Source organism: Elaeis guineensis, chromosome 14, assembly GCF_000442705.2.
Source record: "Elaeis guineensis isolate ETL-2024a chromosome 14, EG11, whole genome shotgun sequence".
Taxonomy (NCBI): Eukaryota; Viridiplantae; Streptophyta; class Magnoliopsida; order Arecales; family Arecaceae; genus Elaeis; species Elaeis guineensis.
Window position 1 is genome coordinate 54,522,672 of NC_026006.2, and position 20,168 is coordinate 54,542,839.

At 36.4% G+C, this 20,168-nt stretch overlaps 1 protein-coding gene across 8 annotated transcripts; it reads right to left on the reverse strand.

Moving 5' to 3' along the window:
• Window positions 1-622: 622 nt before the first annotated feature.
• Window positions 623-19,952, reverse strand: LOC105057636 (chaperone protein dnaJ C76, chloroplastic). 8 transcript variants are annotated; one of them, XM_073248555.1, is made up of 8 exons: window positions 19,134-19,952; window positions 18,798-18,881; window positions 18,246-18,283; window positions 15,412-15,491; window positions 11,245-11,523; window positions 2,364-2,447; window positions 1,170-1,278; window positions 623-1,052 (listed from the first exon to the last, which is right to left on the reverse strand). In XM_073248555.1, exons 1-8 carry the CDS (start codon window positions 19,419-19,421, stop codon window positions 914-916), a joined length of 1,101 nt encoding a protein of 366 aa, XP_073104656.1. In that variant the 5' UTR covers window positions 19,422-19,952; the 3' UTR covers window positions 623-913. The 8 variants fall into 8 exon arrangements, with proteins under 8 accessions (XP_073104656.1, XP_073104657.1, XP_010938601.1 ...); XM_073248556.1 differs by having other exon boundaries at window positions 18,801-18,881; window positions 19,134-19,941; XM_010940299.4 differs by lacking the exon at window positions 11,245-11,523 and having other exon boundaries at window positions 19,134-19,559.
• Window positions 19,953-20,168: the final 216 nt, after the last annotated feature.

Below are 20,168 nucleotides of genomic sequence, written 5' to 3' on the forward strand. Positions count from 1 at the left end.
CCACTAAGAAAATCTGTATTGCAAGGTTCGAGTGGGCTGGTTAGACCTCCGGGGAACATCCAATGTTGCCCGTTTTTTCCATTTTTACAAAAACAAAAGCAAAAACAAAAAGTAAATAATGTTGATCATTTTGTTAAGCCACACATAGTGGTTGGCACAGGTAATTGCACCTATTGCCTCTAAAATAGAAGCTTCATATGCTTTACAAATGGAAGCAATTGCTAGAGATTAGCCATGAATAAAATATTGTCATGATTCGGGAATAAAACCCATATGTTGTTCTTTCTCTTGCTTTCCAAGTTTAGGCTCAAAGTGGAACATTAGTATGTCACTTTCAATGTTTAATAGAGCGACATATTTGTTAGCATAGAGAGAACAACACCAATCACTTGATCTTAGTCACTTGTTTTTTATACTTAAGATGATGTTTCAATTGAAACTGCTGCAAGCTTGCTGCAAAATTCAGCAATATTGGGGAAGGATTACTAGTGCTGCTCCATAGGCAAGAATTGCCTCCAGGCAACATATACCAGAAAATTAAAAAAAAAGGGACACGCCATCCTGCGATAAAAGAGAATGTGGCTTCCCCTCTTGGAAAAAGAGGATACAATTCAAGCATGGATAAGATAAATCAAGAGGATATCCACATTAAGTTGATGGATTAAGTTGGCCAGACTACATGGAGACTAAAGCACTGGGTTTCCATCTCCTAAAGCCCTTGAGAACAACAAGATTTGATATGGTCCAACACCAAGTAGTATTAGTCAATGTATAGAAATATACTCCCAACTGTACATTAGCCTAAAGATCAAACAGCCATAAAAATATCAACTGTGCCTAAGATGTAAATAGCTATCCACCTCAAAATTTGTAGTTGCTTACATGGAATACACATCCTATCACTCTCTCAATGTCATGACCAATCAACATATTTACTTGAGACCTTTGGTTTCCTTTTGGGCTGTTGGTATCGATTGTTTTCAAAATTTGCTTTGATAATGAGAGAGTCCAAGAAATCTGCTTCCGACAAGTCATATGGTGGACTTAAGATACTGCAAGCATCAATATCAAAACAGCAAAAAACAGCAAAAGTTAGTATAATCCAATCTGGAAGTTCTAATTTTTCTTTTATGAATCACAATTATAATCTTCTAAATTATCATCATTACCTCTGGAGCATATCCTCCAAAATAACTCGTTGCGAAGGTGTGACATAATGGATGCATCTCCTTGGGCACTGCCCAACAGCACTCTGGACGAGATAATCATCACCATGCCCTGCATTAACAAACCAAGGGACTGACAAAATGTGGAAGAAAGAAAAACTAGCCTGGCAAACAAAACTTAAAGTCCGAGAGTTTATCCTCCCATGGGAGTTGATGCATGAGTAAGGAGTACACATTATCCTCAAATGCTATTCATCCCGGTGCATGAATTAACTGGAATAAACTTTTTGTACCTGATCCTCTACTTCTAGCTATGGCATTTTTCCATTACTTTCATATCTGTTTTCTACTCTGCTTGCTAAACCAAGGATGAGGGTAATATATTTGACACTTCAACCTTTGCATCAACAATATCAGAAGTACCACCAGGTCAAAAGAAACTACAAATAACTATCACGCCTGTAAGATGACAAAGATAACTGGAACAACAAAAAATTCCCCTAGGAATAAAATATAATATTCGTTACCACAATCTTTGAATAGCTAATATCAACGCTAATCAAATAGCCATTGCAAGATATGCCTATCGTATGCCAACTAAAAGAGACTGGTGACAGTTCAGTTTCAAATGTGCTCTCCAGGCTTATATAAATTGCCAATAGACCGTGGGAGCTCTTTACAGAATCCAATACTCAAGACCTCTTTTTTTTCAAAAAATAAAAGATCTTCAGAAAGATTCATTATCTGCAGGACACTAGAGTATGTCTCAAGATCTGTAGAAAAAAACCACACTTGTGCTTCTTTCAAGTCAGTGATGCATGAAAGCTGCTAGAAATATTTGTAAAATGGTTTCAGATCATCAGCATGAGTAGTTTAAACCTTCTGCTACTCCAAAAGAGATATTTCAAGTAGACATATCAGGATTCTTGTTCAATTACAATTTAGCATGAGCGTACATTGAGAGCATCTTGAAACACTTTGAGGTTTCAGTGTACAAATGAATAATACACAAAGAAATACACATACCATCAATCAATCTAATAACTCCAATGATTTCAAAATTTTAAGATATCACATTGTAGGATAAACTTTTAGTCATTAGAAGTGATTCAGAAGTCCTATAAAGCTAGGTGCTCATGAGAAGGCATAATAAATACTTCCATGTCACTAGAAATGAAATTAAAAATGTGGCCAAACCTTGAGACATTGCACGAGCAGTACCGTTCTCACCAGTGAATGAAAAGGCATGAGGTGCCTTTTTAACACAAGAATATGGACATCCTGCAGAGAATAAGTATCTATTAGGGCATGATAAACTTGAGGGATGCCTAATGCTCTCTGGACTTTTATCCAAAAAAGTTCATGCTCAACATATATAAGACATTTGATATGCAAAACTATAGATGGATATGCTGGAAAAATAGAATAAAAAAATATCATTTTGAGGTCATGCAGGATAGAAGGAATTGCTTCCTTGTCATTTTGATAGAACCAAGGTCAATAGCCAACAGTGAACTCTACGACAAGTAAGTCTCAGTAAGATTGAAACCTAGACAAACAAGATTAGAAGGCAAACCGTGATAATCCGAATCTCAAAGCAGCCAAAGAGACAAAAAAAGGGAAACGTTAAAAACTCCCACTGGGAGTCTTCTTCCGCGCGACCTCATCGGAGAGGAAGTCGAATCCGGGAAAGATTCGGCCTCCCCTCCGCCCTATAAAATCCCCTCTCCTCTCCTCTAAGGCTGGCCACGACGAACACCGATGAACACTGACGATTTTTCCCTCTTTTCTCCGTTGAAGCCACGGCCTCCTGTTATTGTGTTCACCAGAAAATAGAGGCTAGAGATGCCACCGGAGCTCAGGTAAGGCTCCGACCTTTCTTCCTCTCTCTCTTCCCTTTCTCCTCTGGCTCCAAACCTCACCGCTGGCCGTCGACTTTGCCGAAAATCGAGAAAAAAAGGATGCCCTATTTTTCAAATGATTTTTTTCTATAATTTCTCGTCGGCTGAACCTCGCCATCGGCCATCTCTGGCTCCACTGCTGTCGGTCGCCACTGCCGGACCACCGACCGTGCCACCACATCTTGTCGGACCACGGGCAAACCTCCCTCAGGTCCTCTCCTGTTCGGCCAAAGAAGAGAAAAGAAAGAAGAAAAGAAGAGAAGGAAAAGAAAAAGAAGAAAAAGAAAAAAAGAGAGAGGATTTTCTCTCTCTTTCTCTCTATTAAAGTTCCTCTAGGATTCTCTCTTTTCCTCTCTCTAGAATTTCTCTCTCCTCTTTTCTCTCTCTAAGAAAGATCTACAGATCCTGTATTGGGCCATCCTTTCCTCTTTTAGGGACCCATGTTGACTTCAGTGAGATGACTCCTAATCGATTTAGTATCTGAATGGTCTATCGAACTGGTCACCCAGTCAACCACTTTCTTTTATTATTTAATTTTATTGAATATATAGAATAAAAAATTAATCATGATTTAATATTTTAAATAGGATTACCTGATTCATTTAAGGAAGACTAAAGATCTAGGACGATCAAATAGGGTTACCTAATTCATTTAAGAAAGACTAAAGATCTAGGACGATCCAGATAAGTAGATCTTATGTTTCTTATTTATTTTTAAATGATCATGTTTTCCATGCAAAGAATTGTTGATGATGAAATCATTTTTTTTATAAAATAAAGATCAGCATATGAAATATAAAAAAAAACATGTTTTATTATGAACATTGATTTTATTAATATATTTTAATAAAAATAAAATATTTATAAAGTATGAATTTTATTGATTTCTACCTATATATATGTATGTTTTAAAAAAAAAGATATAAAAATTTCAAAGACTCAGATAGCTATAAATGAATCCTTATGGGAAGGTCGACACCCGAAGCTAGCATCTACAAGAACATAGGCCCTACCAGCGGGTATAAAGTTGGCACATGAAATATGAACTTGTCGATTAAGAATACTGGCCCTGTCACGAATATAAAGTGACCATAGCACGAATATCTGTGAGCAAGATTTAGAAACATGATATGGACACATGACAAAAATGATTTACGAAACATGTTTATGTAATGTTCATGATTTATGCATACATGATTGGTTTATGACTTATTTTATTATATATTCTATAGAATATTTTATTTTATATTATCTGTTATTTTTTAAATATTGTATTAGCATGAAAAACTTATGCTGGATCTGATAAAGAAGCGTAGGTTCTACTTATTAGGCTAGTGTAACTCATATTCTTTTTTTTTTTTTTTTTACAAAGGAATAAGGTTAGGATCGACGAAAGAAATCCAGGCTCGAGGATCTGCGAAGCAAGCTTAGAAATTTTGTAGTGAAAGTTTAGTTTATTTTATGATCATGGACTTGTAGTTATTTAATTATGAATCTTGAGACTTGGGTTGATATTTGCTTTTGGATTTAGATACTCTGAACCAGTTTTGGTTTAATTAAGTATTTAAATTTAACTTTATTATTACTTTTATTTATGATGCATTTGTTATTATATTTAAGAAGATGAACGTTGACTTCTTGTTATCATGGGCTGTATCCCTTGATAGCATGGCCGTATCATGTCCCGAATTTGGGGCATCATATTTTATGGTATCAGAGCAATAGATTTGATCATTGGTAGACTTAAAATCCAATAATGGATAGATAGATCTCATTTAGCTAGATCATATTTAATTGAATAAGAATAAATAAATTTTTTTAAAGTTTCTATTGCTCATTTAAGGAAGTTAATTAATGCTAGTATTTTTAGGTGACAATGAGCAACAGAGAGAATGAAGTCTCAATGAATCTTACCAGTAGAAAGAGAGAAGTAAGAAGAACTACGATGAGAGATGCCAACTAGTCGGCTGAGCATGCTCCTAATGCGCCAGCCACTCAAGCAGATGTTGCTGGAGTATGCCAAGTGGTGGCTCAGCTTATTCACTAATAACAGCAGACACAAGCTGCTCCTCAACCTGCACCATCTTTAGAGTCATATTATGAGAGGTTTAGAAGGCTTAATCCACCACTGTTTGAGGGTAGACCTGACCCTCTAGTTGCAGAGACCTGGATTCGGGAGATAGAGAAGATGTTCGATGTCCTACAGTATCTCGAAAACATAAAAGTCAGATTGGCCATATCTATGCTAAAAGAGAATATCGAGCTTTGGTGGATTGCAACAAAGACTGTCTATGAGAATATCGATGACCAGTTGACTTGGAAAGAGTTTAAAAAGATATTTTATGATCAATACTTTTCCGAGACAATGAGATTAGTAAAGGAGAATGAGTTCTTAGCTTTGAAACAAAAAAGATGAAATGACAGTATCAGAGTATGCAAACAAATTCAATGAGTTAGGTTGTTTCTGCCCTCAGCTTATGGAGTTTAAAATGAGCAAAGCTAGTAGATTTGAGCAAGGATTAAAATATGGGATTCAGTCTCGATTATCTTCTCATATTTTTAATGATTATAAAGATATGCTAGAACAAGCTTTGAAAGTAGAATCCGAGATAAAAAGATCAGAACAGGAGAGGAGTAACAAAAAAAGATCGAGATCAACAGAAAATTTAAATGATCAACAGAAAAATTCTACTAATATTGTAGAGAATAATAAAAAAGCTATAATCTGTGAATATTATGGCAAAAATCATTATGGACCTTGTCTCAAAAAGCTGGGAGCATGCTTTTCATGCGGCAGAATAAGACATATGGCACGAGATTGTCTTATTAAGAAAAAGGATAGTTCAAAGAGTTCCAAGCTAGCAGATCAGAAACAACAAGGAAATGCAAGGGTATTCGCTTTGACCCAACAAGGTGTCAGTGCAAGCAATCAAGTAGTTACAGGTACCATTCTAGTCACCCCATAGATGCTCATATGCTATTTGATTATGAATTTTTTCATTCCTTTACATCTTTCAAATAATAACTATATAGAATTGAATAAGCTACTATATGTTATATCTTCTCTTAGAAAAGTTATTTTTATCAATATCTTGTTAAAAAAAAATTGCCTCATTTTAGATGAGGAAGTTAGAATTGATGGAACTTGATCTAAGAGTATAGTAAAGATAGTATGAAGATTAAGATCCCTATTGGTAAAAGAGTGAAGATATACCAAATTTTGAGGACGAAACTCTTTTTAAGAGGGGTAGAATGTGATAATCCGAATCTCAAAGCAGCCAAAGAGATAAAAAAAGAGAAACATTGAAGACTCCCATTGGGAGTCTTCTTTCGTGCGACCTCATCGGAGAGGAAGTCGAATCCGAAAAAGATTCGGCCTCCCCTCCGCTCCATAAAATCCCCTCCCCTCTCCTCTAAGACTGGCCATGATGAACACCGACGAACACCGATGATTTTTCTCTCTCTTTTCTCCGTTGAATCCGGGGCCTCCTGTTATTGTGTTCGCCAAAAAATAGAGGCCGAAGATGCCATCGGAGCTCAAGTAAGGCTCCGACCTTTCTTCCTCTCCCTCTTCCCTTTCTCCTCTGGCCCCAAACCTCGTTGTCAGCCATCGACTTTGCCGAAAATCGAGAAGAAAAAGATGCCCTATTATTTAATTGATTTTTTTTCATAATTTCTTGCCGGTCGAACCTTGCCATCGGCCATCTTTCACTCCACCGCCGTTGGTCGCCACTATCGGACCACCGACCGTGCCACCGCACCTCGTCGGACCATGGGCAAACCTCCCTCAAGTCCTCTCCTGTTCGACAAACGAAGAGAAAAGAAAGAAGAAAAGAAGATAAGAAAAAGAAAAAAAGAAAAAGAAAAAAAAAGAAAAATGAGAGGATTTTCTCTCTCTTAAAGCCCCTTTAAGATTCTCTCTTCTCCTCTCTCTAAAATTTCTCTCCTTTTTTCTCTCTCTAAGAAAGATCTACAGATCTTGTATCGGGCCATTCTTTCCTCTTTTAGGGACCTATGTTGACCTCAGTGAGATGACTCCTAATCGATTTAGTGTCCGGATGGTCTATCGAATTGATCATCCAGTCAACCACTTTCTTTTATTATTTAAATTTATTGAATATATGAAATAAAAATTAATCATGATTTAATATTTTTGTGATACCCTGTTCTAAAAATCAAGCCCACCCAATTGTGGCCCATCAAGCCCACAGAAAAAAAAATTTTGAATGAAGACTCCCATTGACTCTTCTTCCTCCTCTTGTTCGACTAGATCTAGGACTCCTAGGGCAAATAGGAACCCTAGGAAGAGCCTATAAAATCCTCCCTTTCTCCTCCATAGTCGGCCACGACGAGCACCAGTTTCTTCCTCTTCTTCCTTTCAGATTTTTCCATTGAAGCCGTCCACGCCCTTCTTGGTTTTGCCTCAAATTCTTTTCGGAAACCTCACCGGAGTTGGAGGTAAGCCCCGGCCCTCCTTCTCTTCCTTCCCCTCCTTCCCATGGCCTGGCGCACCCTCGCCGGCCGTCGGATTCGTCGAAAAATCCACAATAAGGCAAGACTCTATTTTGCTCTGTTCGGCCGAGCCATCTTCCTCCCTTTTTCAGTCACCAGCACCGCCGCCCATGGTGCCGCACCCTTAGATTTGGACCCCCACCTCTCTACTTATCTTCTTCGAAGGTCATGACCGTCGGTGATCGGCCAATGATCGGAGAAATTCTAAGAAAGAGGGCGGTCTCCAGTTTTTCATTTTTTTTCTAATCTCCCACCGGCCGAACCTCGCCGTCGGCCATCTCTGGCTCCACCACCATCAGTCGCCACTGTTAGACCACCAGCCGTGCCGCCGCAGCCTGCTAGACCATGGGCAAACGTCCCTCTGGTCCTCCCCTGTTCGGCCAAAGAAGAGGAAAGAAAGAAGAAAAGAAGAGAAGAAAAAGAAAAAGAAAAAGAAAAAAAAAAAAGAAAAGAAAAAAGAGAGAATTTTCTCTCTTCTCTCTCTTCCTTTTTTCCTTTCTCTTCTCTCTCCCTCTTTCTCTCTCTAAAATTTCTCTCTCTAAAATTTTCTCTCTCCTCCTTTCTCTCTCTAAGAAAGACCCATAGATTTTGTACCGGATCATCTTTTTCTCTTTTAGGAATCCATGTTGACCTCAACGAGATGACCCCGAATCATTTGTGCCCAAATGGTCTATCGGATTGGTCACCCAAACAACCACTTTTTTTATTATTTAATTTTATTAAATATATGAAATAAAAATTGATCATGATTTAATATTTTAAACAGGATTATCTGATTCATTTAAGAAAGACTAAAGATCTAGGACGATCGAGGTAAGTGGATCTTATGCTCCTTATTTATTTTTAAAATTATTATATTTTTTATGCAAATAATCTGTTGTTAATGAAATCATATTTTTCATAAAATAAAGATCAGCATATGTGATATGAAAAAGCATGTTTTATTATGAACATTGATTTCATAAATATGCTTTATGAAATAGCATGGTTATGAAGCATGAATTTTATGATTTTTTCATCTATGTATATGTATGTTTTAAGAAAAAGATATAAAGATTTCAAAGGCTCTCAGATAGCTATGAATGAATCTCTTCGGGAAGGTCGACATCTGGAGCTAGCATCCATAGGAAACATGACCCCGCCAACGGGTATAAAGTTAGCACCTGAAATAAGAACTCTGTCGATTAAGAAACATGGTTCTGTCTAGGGGTGGAAATAGGTCAGACCAGGTCAGGCTTTGGCTTAAACAGGCCAGGCCTGTATTGTAAAATACTAGCCTGAGCCTGGCCTGTTGGACTGGTTCAGGCTTAAAATAAGGCTCGGCCTGGCCTGTTTTGCAAAATAAAAAAGTCTGGCCTAGCCTGAAAGCCTATTTAAAAGTAGGGATGAAAATAGGCCAGGTTTTGGCTTAAATAGGCCAGGCCTGTATTGTAAAATACTAGCTTAAGCCTGGCCTGTTGGACTGGTTCAGGCTTAAAATGAGGCTTGATCTGGCTTATTTTACAAAACACAATGAAAAACACCCATGACAATTGACAAATCCCATATGTTTCATAACAAGTCACAACTATAAATTAAAAAAATGAAGGTCTACAAATTAAAAAAAACAATGGCAGGTTCTATCAAACCATCACAAGTCTCAATGTCAAATTAAAAATCAAAAATAAAATCTTCAAACAAGTAGCTTCCATCAGACCATTAAAAGTCATAACAAAATAAAAAATAAAAATAAAACCTCCCAACAAAATCCAATATTTTCCATCACAGCTCTAAATTAAAAAACAGAAGTAAAACTCCTAACAAGTAGGAAGTAGTACAGCAAGCAACAAGTAGCAAGAGCAAGGCATCAAATCCTCAAGGTGATCTCTTCTTGTTCAGACTCCTTCAAAATAATAAATCAATTTATGTTATCAAACCATAAAATAGTCTGATAATAATTAATTTAACAAATATTAGAAAAATGACCATTTCAATATCTAAAATTTATACCTTTTGCTTTCTCTTCAAACCATATTTATTGCGGAGCCAATCCCCACCACAAATGAGTGCTTCAACAGATTCTTCATTCAATTTAGCACGATATTCATCTATAATTCTTCCTCCAGCACTGAATGTGGACTCTGGTGCCACTGTTGAGATTGGAATAGCTAGTATATCAGCTGCCATTTTTGATAAGATCTTATATTTCAAGCTGTTGTTCCTCCACCACTCCAAAGCACTAAAGGAGGAGTTAGAACTACTATCATAAATATAAACACCCTCCTCAAGATAAGATTCTAACTATGATTTCAGTGGGGAACTGCTTCCTTTTCACGCACAATGCTCATAATTTGATCAAATCCAGTGGTAAATGAAGGTTTAGATACGGCAGTAGATAAGGAGTTGTTGCCACCAGTATTTACTTCACAAGAGGATGGCTTTTCCCTACTCAAATTCACATACTCATCATATAATACTTGTAATGCCGTGTGCACTTTGTTCACATTCTTTTCAGCCTCAGTTTCTGATTTATATATCAAGGGAAAACATATATCAACAACATGAAATTTGCACCTAGGATCTAAGACACTAGCAATAGCCATCAAAAGGTTACATTCCTCCCAATATTTATCAAAATTTTCCTTCATTGGCTTTGCCATTTCTTTCATAAAGAAGTCCCAATCCCTTGCTGCAGCATCAATTACCTCTTTCACCCTATAAACCTCAACAAGATACAAATTAGCAGTAGGATATTCACTGCCTGAGATGACATGAGTAGCTAGACTAAAAACTTCTAAAAGTTGGCAAACCTTCTCAACCTTTTCCCAATCCTCAGGTGAGGGTGCATAATCATAATGTGGCTCTCTTTCCTTATAAGCTGGAAATGTAATCTTGAATTTTAAAGCAGAAGATAACATCTCAAATGTGGAATTCCATCTTGTCGGACAATCAATAATTAACTTTCTTTCTTTTAATCGCTTTTGTTCAACAACATCACAAAAAGCCTTCAACCTTGAATCAAAGTGATTAATATACTTCACACTCTCTCGAATGTTGTGAATGACATTTTTAATCTTACCAAGGCCATCCTGCACCAACAAATTTAGTATGTGTGCATAGCATCTGACATGAAACAACTCTCCATCAAGAACTAACTTGTTGCACAGTGATAAGTTTTCCTTGAGATTTCTTATGCATGAGTCATTATAAGATGCATTATCAACAGAAACTGAAAACACTTTATTTTCAATCCCCCATGCTTTCAAACACTTAAAAATTGCATCAGCCACATCAACTCCACGCCTTGGAGCAGGAACTTTCACAAAACTCAAAACTCTCTTTTGAAGACTCCATCCCCCATCAATAAAATGGCCAGTAATAACCATGTATTCAGCTACTTGGTGACTTGATTTTCACATATCTGTAGTTATACTAATTTTGTTCACACTCTTCAACAAAGCCTTCAATTTTTTTTTTCTCAGCCTCATAGATTGTTAAACAATCAGCCCTTGCTGTTTTACGAGAAATTTTCTGAAACTCAGGATTTGTATATTGGAAACCCCACATCCAAATCTCATCCTCAATAATACTAAAAGGATGCTCATGTACCATTATAGCAGAAGCAATAATTTCTCTCATTTTTTCATTAGAATACTTAGCACCAGGAGTAACAAAAGGATTAATACCTGAATTGGAAGGATGAAATGGAATGGTGGTTTGCTTCTTTTGCTGAGTCATGTGCAACCTCTTTTGCAAGCAACTCTGGGAATGCCTTTTAAGATGGCTTGTGCTAGCCCCCCTCCCACCAGTAGCTAGTTTTTCTTTACAATAGTTGCATACGGCTTTCTTTCCACCTCCAGCGACATCAATTTCATGAAAGTCATTCCAAACAACTGATGTTTTTCGCCTCTTCTTATTAGTAATACAATCCTCATCTCTTGGCCCTTCATGTTCTGGGAGAGAACCTAATTGATCACTGTCATTGTCAGGTCTGTCATCATCTTGAAGCATACTTAAATCTATTGGTCTACGTTGAGTGGCCTCATGAGATTCATTTAAAGGAATAGAAGTAGGAGTAGATGAAATTATTTCATTGCTTTGAAATGGAGAAGCCATTAGATAGACCTATAATATACCAACCAAGAAAGTATATATTAATATACTGCACACAGGTTGGTAAGTGGTAACCACGCAGCAAGAGAATATGAATGAACAAGGAAGGAACCGTACCCTATGCTTGTGGTGGTCTCTGGAAGGGTAAAAGACTGATGAGTGATGACAGGGTAAAAGACTTAGGGAAGGACCGGAAGGTTAAAAGACTCAAAGAGTCAAGGAAGGATAAAAGTCTAAAAGACTCTTCCGTCTTCTTGATTCTCGAAAGGACTAAGATAATTGGATATCGATGGATAAGATCAATAATTAATTAATTATATATATTAATAAAATAATATTTTTTATTAAATTATATATATATATAATTTATACAGGCCAGCCTGCAGACTTTCGGGCCAAACTTTAAAATTTTAGGCCTGACCTATTTATTTAAATAGGCCTTTTTAAAAGCCTATACCTGGCTTATTTAGATAAATAGGTCAGGCCAGGTCAGGCCGACAGCAGGCCAGGCCGTAGGCCCCTGACAGGCCGCCTGGCCTATTTCCATCCCTAGTCCTGTCACAGGTATAATAGTGATCTTAGCACGAATATCAGTGAGCAATGTTTTGAAACATGACACGAATACATGACAAGAATGATTTATGATTTATGTTTATGAAATGTTCATGATTTATGCATGCATGATTGGTTTATGACTTGTTTTATTATATGTTCTATGAAATACTTTATTTTGTATTATCTGTTATTTTGTCAATATTGCATTATCATAGAAAAACTTATGTTTGATCCGATAAAAAAGCGTCAGTTCTACTCACTGGGCTAGTGTAGCTCATATTCTTTTTGTTTTCTTTTTTTTGTACAGAGAAATAAGGTTAGGACTGGCGAAAAAAATTCAGGCTTGAGAATCTGCGAAGCAGGCTTGAAAATTTTGTAGTGAAAGTTTAGTTTATTTTATAATCATGGACTTGTAGTTAATTAATTTTGAATCTTGAGACTTGGGTTGATGTTTACTTTTGGATTTAGATGCTTTGAATCAGTTTTGGTTTAATTAAACATTTGAATTGAGCTTTATTATTACTTTTATTTATGATGCATCTGTTATTATATTTAAGAAGATGAATGTTGGCTTCGTGTTATCATGGGCTGTATCCCTGGATGGCATGGTCGTGTTATGTCCCGGATTTGGGGCGTGACAAGTTTAAATAGGATTACCTGATTCATTTAAGAAAGACTAAAGATCTAGGATGATCGAGGTAAGTGGATCTTACGTTCTTTATTTATTTTTAAATGATCATGTTTTTCATGCAAAAAATTATTGATGATGAAATCATATTTTTTTTAATAAAATAAGGATCAGCATATGAGATATGAAAAAAAAGATATGCTTTATTATGAACATTGATTTTCTGAATATATTTTAATAAAAATAGAATGTTTATGAAGTATGAATTTTATTGATTTCTACCTATGTATATGTATGTTTTAAGAAAAAAAGATATAAAGATTTTAAAAGCTCTCAGTTAGCTATGAACGAATCTCTATTAGAAGGTCGATACCCAGAGCTAGCATCCATAAGGACACAGACCCTGTCAGTGGGTATAAAGTTGGCACATGAAATATGAACTTGTCGATTAAAAATATTGACCCTATCATGGATATAAAGTGATCATAGCACGAATATTTGTGAGTAAGATTTAGAAACATGACATGAACATATGACAAGAATGATTTACGAAACATGTTTATGTAATGTTCATGATTTATGCATGCATGATTGGTTTATGACTTTTTTTATTATATATTCTATGAAATACTTTATTTTATATTATTTATTATTTTATAAATATTGTATTATCATGAAAAACTTATGCTGAATCCGATAAGAAAGCATATGTTCTACTTACTGGGCCAGTATAGCTCATTTTTTTTTTTTTTTTTTTTTACAGAGAAATAAGATTATGACCGACAAAGAAAATCTAGGCTTGGAGATCTGTGAAGCAAGCTTGAAAATTTTGTAATAAAAATTTAGTTTATTTTATGATCATGGACTTATAGTTATTTAATTATGAATCTTGATAATTGGGTTGATATTTGCTTTTGGATTTAAATGCTTTGAACTAGTTTTGGTTTAATTAAACATTTGAATTGAACTTTATTATTATGTTTATTTATGATGCATTTGTTATTATATTTAAGAAGATGAATATTGACTTCGTGTTATCATGGGCTGTATCCCTTGATAGCATAGCCGTGTTATATCCCAGATTTGGACCATGACACAAACCATTAGCTTCATTAGCATAAAGCATACAAGTGCATACATAAGCTAGCTTCGACCAAGCTAGCAATCATGCTTGTTTCTATATACACAACATATGGACAATCTTTAAACAGAATGATGTTAAGAAAATAATTGTATTTTCAAGGTCTATTGTCAAACTATGTAGGTTATCGATGCTAATGCTCGCGCATTTTACTTCATCAAATGCTGAATGAGTGAAGGAGAAACCATTTGACCAAGTTCCTTTACCATTATTGCAAATACAACAATGATAATAGACATCAAGGTTATCCACCTTATATTAGGTCAAATGGAATGAAAGTAGACTACTACTACTCATCAATCCCCACAATCCACTTTCAAGTGAATATATAGATCTCTAGATTTCTATAACTATCTTGAACTTATAATAAGCCTTAAATTTTACTGGAACTAATTTTCATCTCTTGAATGTTCCAGCAACATTAAGCCGTCACTTGTACAGAGTTTGAGTAACCATCATATTACTGCTTAACAATATATAACTAATTACATGGATATAACTCCTCAAGGAAAATAGAAAATTTACTGAAATTTAAAATCATTGAAACTTTTGAATATATTAGAATTTGATGTTGGTGTCATTTGAAGATTCTTGATCACAATTTCTGCTTTTTATTATTCTAGTACTCTCTTAAAGTACGCTATAGACAAGGTACAGCTGCCTTTCAAGATTTGGAATAGTTTCTTATAATTATATACTAGCTTAATACATTTCCTGCTCTTTAGGGTCCCATTAGAGGCAAATCATCTTTATGGCCAAAGGCAGTGCTGAAAATGGAAAGAGACATTCATAACCATGCAAATGTTACTTTAATTTTCTTCAAGATTTAGTTGAAAGAAATCAAGTAAATAAAGCCAAGACACATCACATGGCCTTATAATTCACTGTAAGTTGTAAGCTGAAGTATGGACTGTAGTGGGTTGAAAATACATGTCACGGGTAAAAGGAGGATATAAATTCCTCAGACATTGAAGTTATTAGATTCCATATTTTCTGTCCTCTACTTGAAAAGATTTATAACATGGACTTATAAGCATAGCTAGGGGGATGCTAACAGGGATGTCAATTGGGTTTCTAGTCTTATTTCACATGAAGACAGAAATTTCTTTTATCTAAATAAAAGCACCTTGGACACCTTGGAACTCTTTATGCTATAATTTTGGTAACAGAAAAGAACAATTCTGCACTAGATGGCTACAAATCTATACTTTGTTAATATTATTGTCCATTGACTGTCAGAGTTAGGCCAAAACCCAACTTGTTCCACACAAAAAGGGAAAAAGAGAAAAAAAAAAAGCAGTGTATAAAACATGTTTTAACAAGTTTCTCCTTTCCAGATACTATTTGCCAGGTCAAGAAATTGATACTAATAAGAAAAACTGTGAAAACTAGGAAAAGAAGTAAATCGAATTCTACCTTTGCCAACACATTGAATCTCATTGACAAAAAGGTCATAAGCCTCACATTCTGGTTCTTCAAATGGGTCCATGCACACCCTAAAAGATAGCAAAGTTACAAAAATAAGAACATAAAGAAAAATTACATCAATATTCGTTTACTTATCCTGAAAACACAAAAGAATTCCCACAGAAAAATGAATGAAGTTAATAAGACATTAAATTCATGACACAAATTTGATGACTCCAGATGGTTGACTTGCTGTGTACCCATTTAAGGAGTATGTGTAGTTTGTCATTGAATGAATAGGTTTACTTAATGAACAGGGCTTTTACTACTAATGGAGGAGTCTCTTGTAAGCAAATGAATGAGTATGGTGATTATACTGCACTAAAATCAATTATTTTGTATCAACAGGAGGTCTCCTCCAAGTAGAGGACAAAGCATGGAGATTAGTCATAAACAAATGTTATGCTCAAATTAAGGGCTTATGAACATGAGGCTGAGGGGGATCAGCTCAAGGGTCTTATAGCGACCAAATGCAGAGACTTCATGCATATACCTCAACTCAAAGCTAGTTCCATGCTAAAATCCTTGTCAATTTGCAGAGATGTTATGCCAATCTTATTATAACATTATATCATTGAAGAGTTGGGTCTAGAAGAAGCCATCACCAAACATTGACCTTATTATATCCTTTTAGATGGTTCATTTCCCAAATCATGATCACCAAGACAAATTGGGTGCGAGCCTTAAAAGTCTCTACCAACTATAGTGCTTCGTTTGGGTCTTCAATAACCTTCATTTTTAAGGCTAAACTGGACCTTCCAAGCAAAAGCAACTAGAGCAGATTTCATGTAAGGCTCGTTCAGTTTGTTAAGGTGGCCTTGACGCATCTTTCATGATTTTAGATATGAAAGCGGGGGTCAATATCACATGACAATGCAACATATTGCTCCATCATAATGATGACACCATTTAAAATGGCTCAAAGTGGAATCCTTGGTTATACTTGATGTGCATGCTGGTGTCTTAGGATGCTTGAAGCAAAAGCATCACTGTTTGGCAAAGGGTGACAAATTGACAAGGTCACAAAGCTTAGGACAATGACACGAAGAGAAATTGGGGTCATAACAACTCAAAACAATGCATAGTAAGATGGTGTGGCCACAGCACAAATTGATGCCATGTACATGCACAACAAGATAGCCACAAAACCCAACTTGATGGTAGTTCAACTGTGCAAGGTGATGATCATGCCTGGTTGTGAGGGGAGAAACAGAATAGACAGAAAGAAGAAAAGGAAAGTCAAGGAGGAAATCTAGAACCTCTTCTTCTACCATCTATACTTGGAAAATTCTCTTGACAATCTTCTTTATAAAAGTTCTCACAACTGCTGGTTAGGAGAGTTGGTATTTAAGATATGAAATTAGATCCAAGGTTTTAAATCCCATGGGACAGAACTGTCTAAATCTTTTCATGGAACAAGATACGCCACCGTCCCGATACTTGGGACAGAGAATGTCCAAAGACGTCCCAATTAGAACACTGGTACACTAACAGGACAGTCCTATCCCAACACATGGGATGATACCCCATCCCAAGGTCTCATGGGACATCCTACTGGGACCGGAATCATTGATTAGATCTACCTTGAAAAGAAGCCACAAATATAAGGAAGTCCATAATGTCATTAAGGGACAAAAAGGTTAGTCTTAAGGTGGGGATGCGGATGTTTATAATCTGCTCTGGCATATGTGGAATGAGATGAGCGTGTCTGCAACCAATGAGAAGACTTCTGGAGGGTAAAGATGTTTAAGAAGAAAATGGAGGCTGTGGAGGAAATTCGAAGTGAGGAAAATCAGTTTCTAAGGATGGATAATAAGAATGAACACAACACTGGATTATAATTTTTGTTTTCTTGAGGCTGCTCAGACAAATGAGTCAGTTCAAAAAGTTATAAAGCTATAGGATAAGATAAAAATAGAATGTTTGATGACATAGTTGTAATCTCGAACAGTTCCAAAAACAATCCAGGATTTCGATTGTTATATTTTGACTTTCAAGGTAGGTGAAGGTTCATAGAGGAAAAGTGACGGGTGGAACACCAATGCATTAAGGAAGAATTTTACGAGTCCCAATAGTATTAGCTAGATATTTGTGGCCTAATAAGTCCAAAGGTCATGATGATAGGTAAGTCTTTTTCCTAAATGGTCTGGAGTTTTGAGTCAATTAGGTGTCCTGGTGTTTAGTCAAAATGTGCCGAAGGAGTCCTAACTTCAAATTACACCAGTAATTTTCCTTGAAATATACATTGTTTAAAGAAGGCTTTGATGCCTTTACATACAGGTCATCGCAGACCTGAGGTTTTTTATTTTTTGATAGGAGAAAGGGAGGGAGACCCAGCCACATTATAACTACCTGGGCCATATACTTAGGGACACACTACCAAGACTTGAATCTAAAACCTCTGGTTGCTAAACAAAGAGGTTTGATTATTGAGATGAAACCCAAGTCACAATCTACAAGGACTATTTAGTGCAATTTCTTTATAATTTAAGTTACTCTTGTAGTTATATCACTTCACCTGTTCTCCTGTATATCACTTCACCTGTTCTACTGTCATTTCTTTTATCCTTCAAATCATTAATATGGAAGCTCGAGAGCCATACATATAACCCCCAAAGAAGATTTGATTGACTGTCAAGTTATTACTCATCAACCAGGAAAAAAAAAAAGGGACTTGAAAACTAATCATTTTTTATATCTAACAAAGTTCGATTAGGAAAATCAAGAATGCTAGCATTTTCAGATGCATATAAGCAATGGTTTGAAATAAAAACCTCATCTACCTTTCAGTGGTCTCCACTTGTTGGTTTACAGAAAGTATCTGCAAGCAGAATGTGTCAATGGTCGATGAGAGCATGCATTTACAACTAGAGGCACCAATTTGTATACAGCTGATTGTTAATGTGATTTCAGATGCACAAACAGATAGTACGTATAAAGAATAAAAGCATCAAAAGATGAGAAGCGTAGATCAAAAGGATTCCTCCATGACAGAAGAGAGATGGCCATGGAAAAAAAAAAAAAAACTATTAAACTTATCATGCACGATTCCCCCATTAAACATAAACAAACAAACAAACAAAAAAAACACTAAAGGGATAATTGATAAAGAAAATCTTATGACAATCGCCAAGCACGAAGACTAATATTGCAAACTCGGCTCATACGTGATTCCATAAACTTTGGTTGCAGAGGAAGACTGATGAGTGGGCCGAATTTTGGCCACTCATCGAGCCACCCTTTTGCACCTTGACCTACCATTACAAGTTCCTCATACTTCTCTCTTTATCAAAAACAAACAACTAAATAACTAGACACACATGCATACTACAGACTACCTCGTACGCCTGAATCACACGTCTGATTATAGAATCTGCATCTTTCATGTCTCTACATACATCTGGATGAAATTCCTTGACCTGAAACATTAAAACAATTTGATATTATAATAGTAACAGGACATAGATCTTCAAACATTCTCGATACAATAAATCATGAAGACCCATTATATTTATAACCAATAAACTTACAAATAATATAGTTCGCCATGTACACACACTCGTGCAGTTATTAATTAAATTTTCCAAAAGCTAGACTAAACACATATACATCTTTACCAATGCAATCAGAAAAATGCAATGGCTCAAAGGAGCAGATGGTGTAGAACTTACACGGGCTCGGAAGGCGGCTTTGAGTTGGGCGGGGGAGCAGGAGGTGGAGTCCACACCGAGGATTTGGTAGGGGGTGGCCGACGGCGATGACATCCAATCTTCGTCCATTCTGCTGCTGTCACTGCAGTCTTTCTCTGTTCCTCTGCAGTTGGACCTCAGCCGTCTTGATTTATGATGGTCGGTTCTTCTTCCTTTGATGAAGCAAGTAGGAGGGCGAGGTGGAGGAAACAATATACTTCTACTGATCTCAGTGTACAGTGGAGCTGTCGAGAGCCCCGCCCGTTCCATGGCCCCGTCGAAGAGTGGGAGGGAAGCACTACAAAGGGTTTCCTTCTCGTCTGAGAAGAATGGTTGGTTTCCAGCCTTCTTCCAACCAAAGCCACAAATTATTGGGGCCCACTAAACGTAGCCGAGGCTTCGTGACCAGTTACGAAACAACAGTTTCGTCACTTCATTGCCCCAGAAATGCCATCTTTTGGATTTCTCTTGTAATTTAGCTTATTTACAACGACTAATTAGGCCGGAACCGCCAAGCTATCTATATACGTTGGTTGCACCAAATCAAGAGGATACTCGAAAGACCAATCATGATTAATTTGCCTACCGTCATCCATGATTGGTTTCGTCTCCTCCTACATGGGTTAAACCATGCAAACTTCAAAAAAGGTGGCATAGAAGTTGGAAAATGAGCTGTCGATCTTTCAATAGAATAGCAATTTCTAGTCCTAATTGGAAATTAGTTACTCCTCGTCTTAGACAACCCATGTTAATACCATGCTCTAGGTGATTCATCAGATATATTCAAAATGAACTTTTGTTTGAATCCAGTGCTCCATCCTTTTTTTTTATTTATTTATTTTCTCATATAAAAGGGTGGAATAAGGTAATAACAAAATCATTTCCATAGTACGGTAACATTTTACATAAATTTGGCGATAACTAAGATGCCCGACTCTTATTTTCAAAGTTACACCGTAAGCGGCACATGTGCAGAAAAGTCCATCTCCTGAAACTGAGAGCACTCCTGGCAACAAT

Bases quoted from the DNA above. Each gene is read 5' to 3' on its own strand.
- LOC105057636 (XM_073248555.1), bottom strand. From the start codon at position 19,421: ATGGAACGGGCGGGGCTCTCGACAGCTCCACTGTACACTGAGATCAGT. The intron at 18,882-19,133 runs GTAAGTTCTACA...TTAATGTTTCAG, and splicing joins AAGCCGCCTTCCGAGCCCGT to GTCAAGGAATTTCATCCAGA. The intron at 15,492-18,245 runs GTAGATGAGGTT...GCTATCTTTTAG, and splicing joins CAAGTGGAGACCACTGAAAG to GGTGTGCATGGACCCATTTG.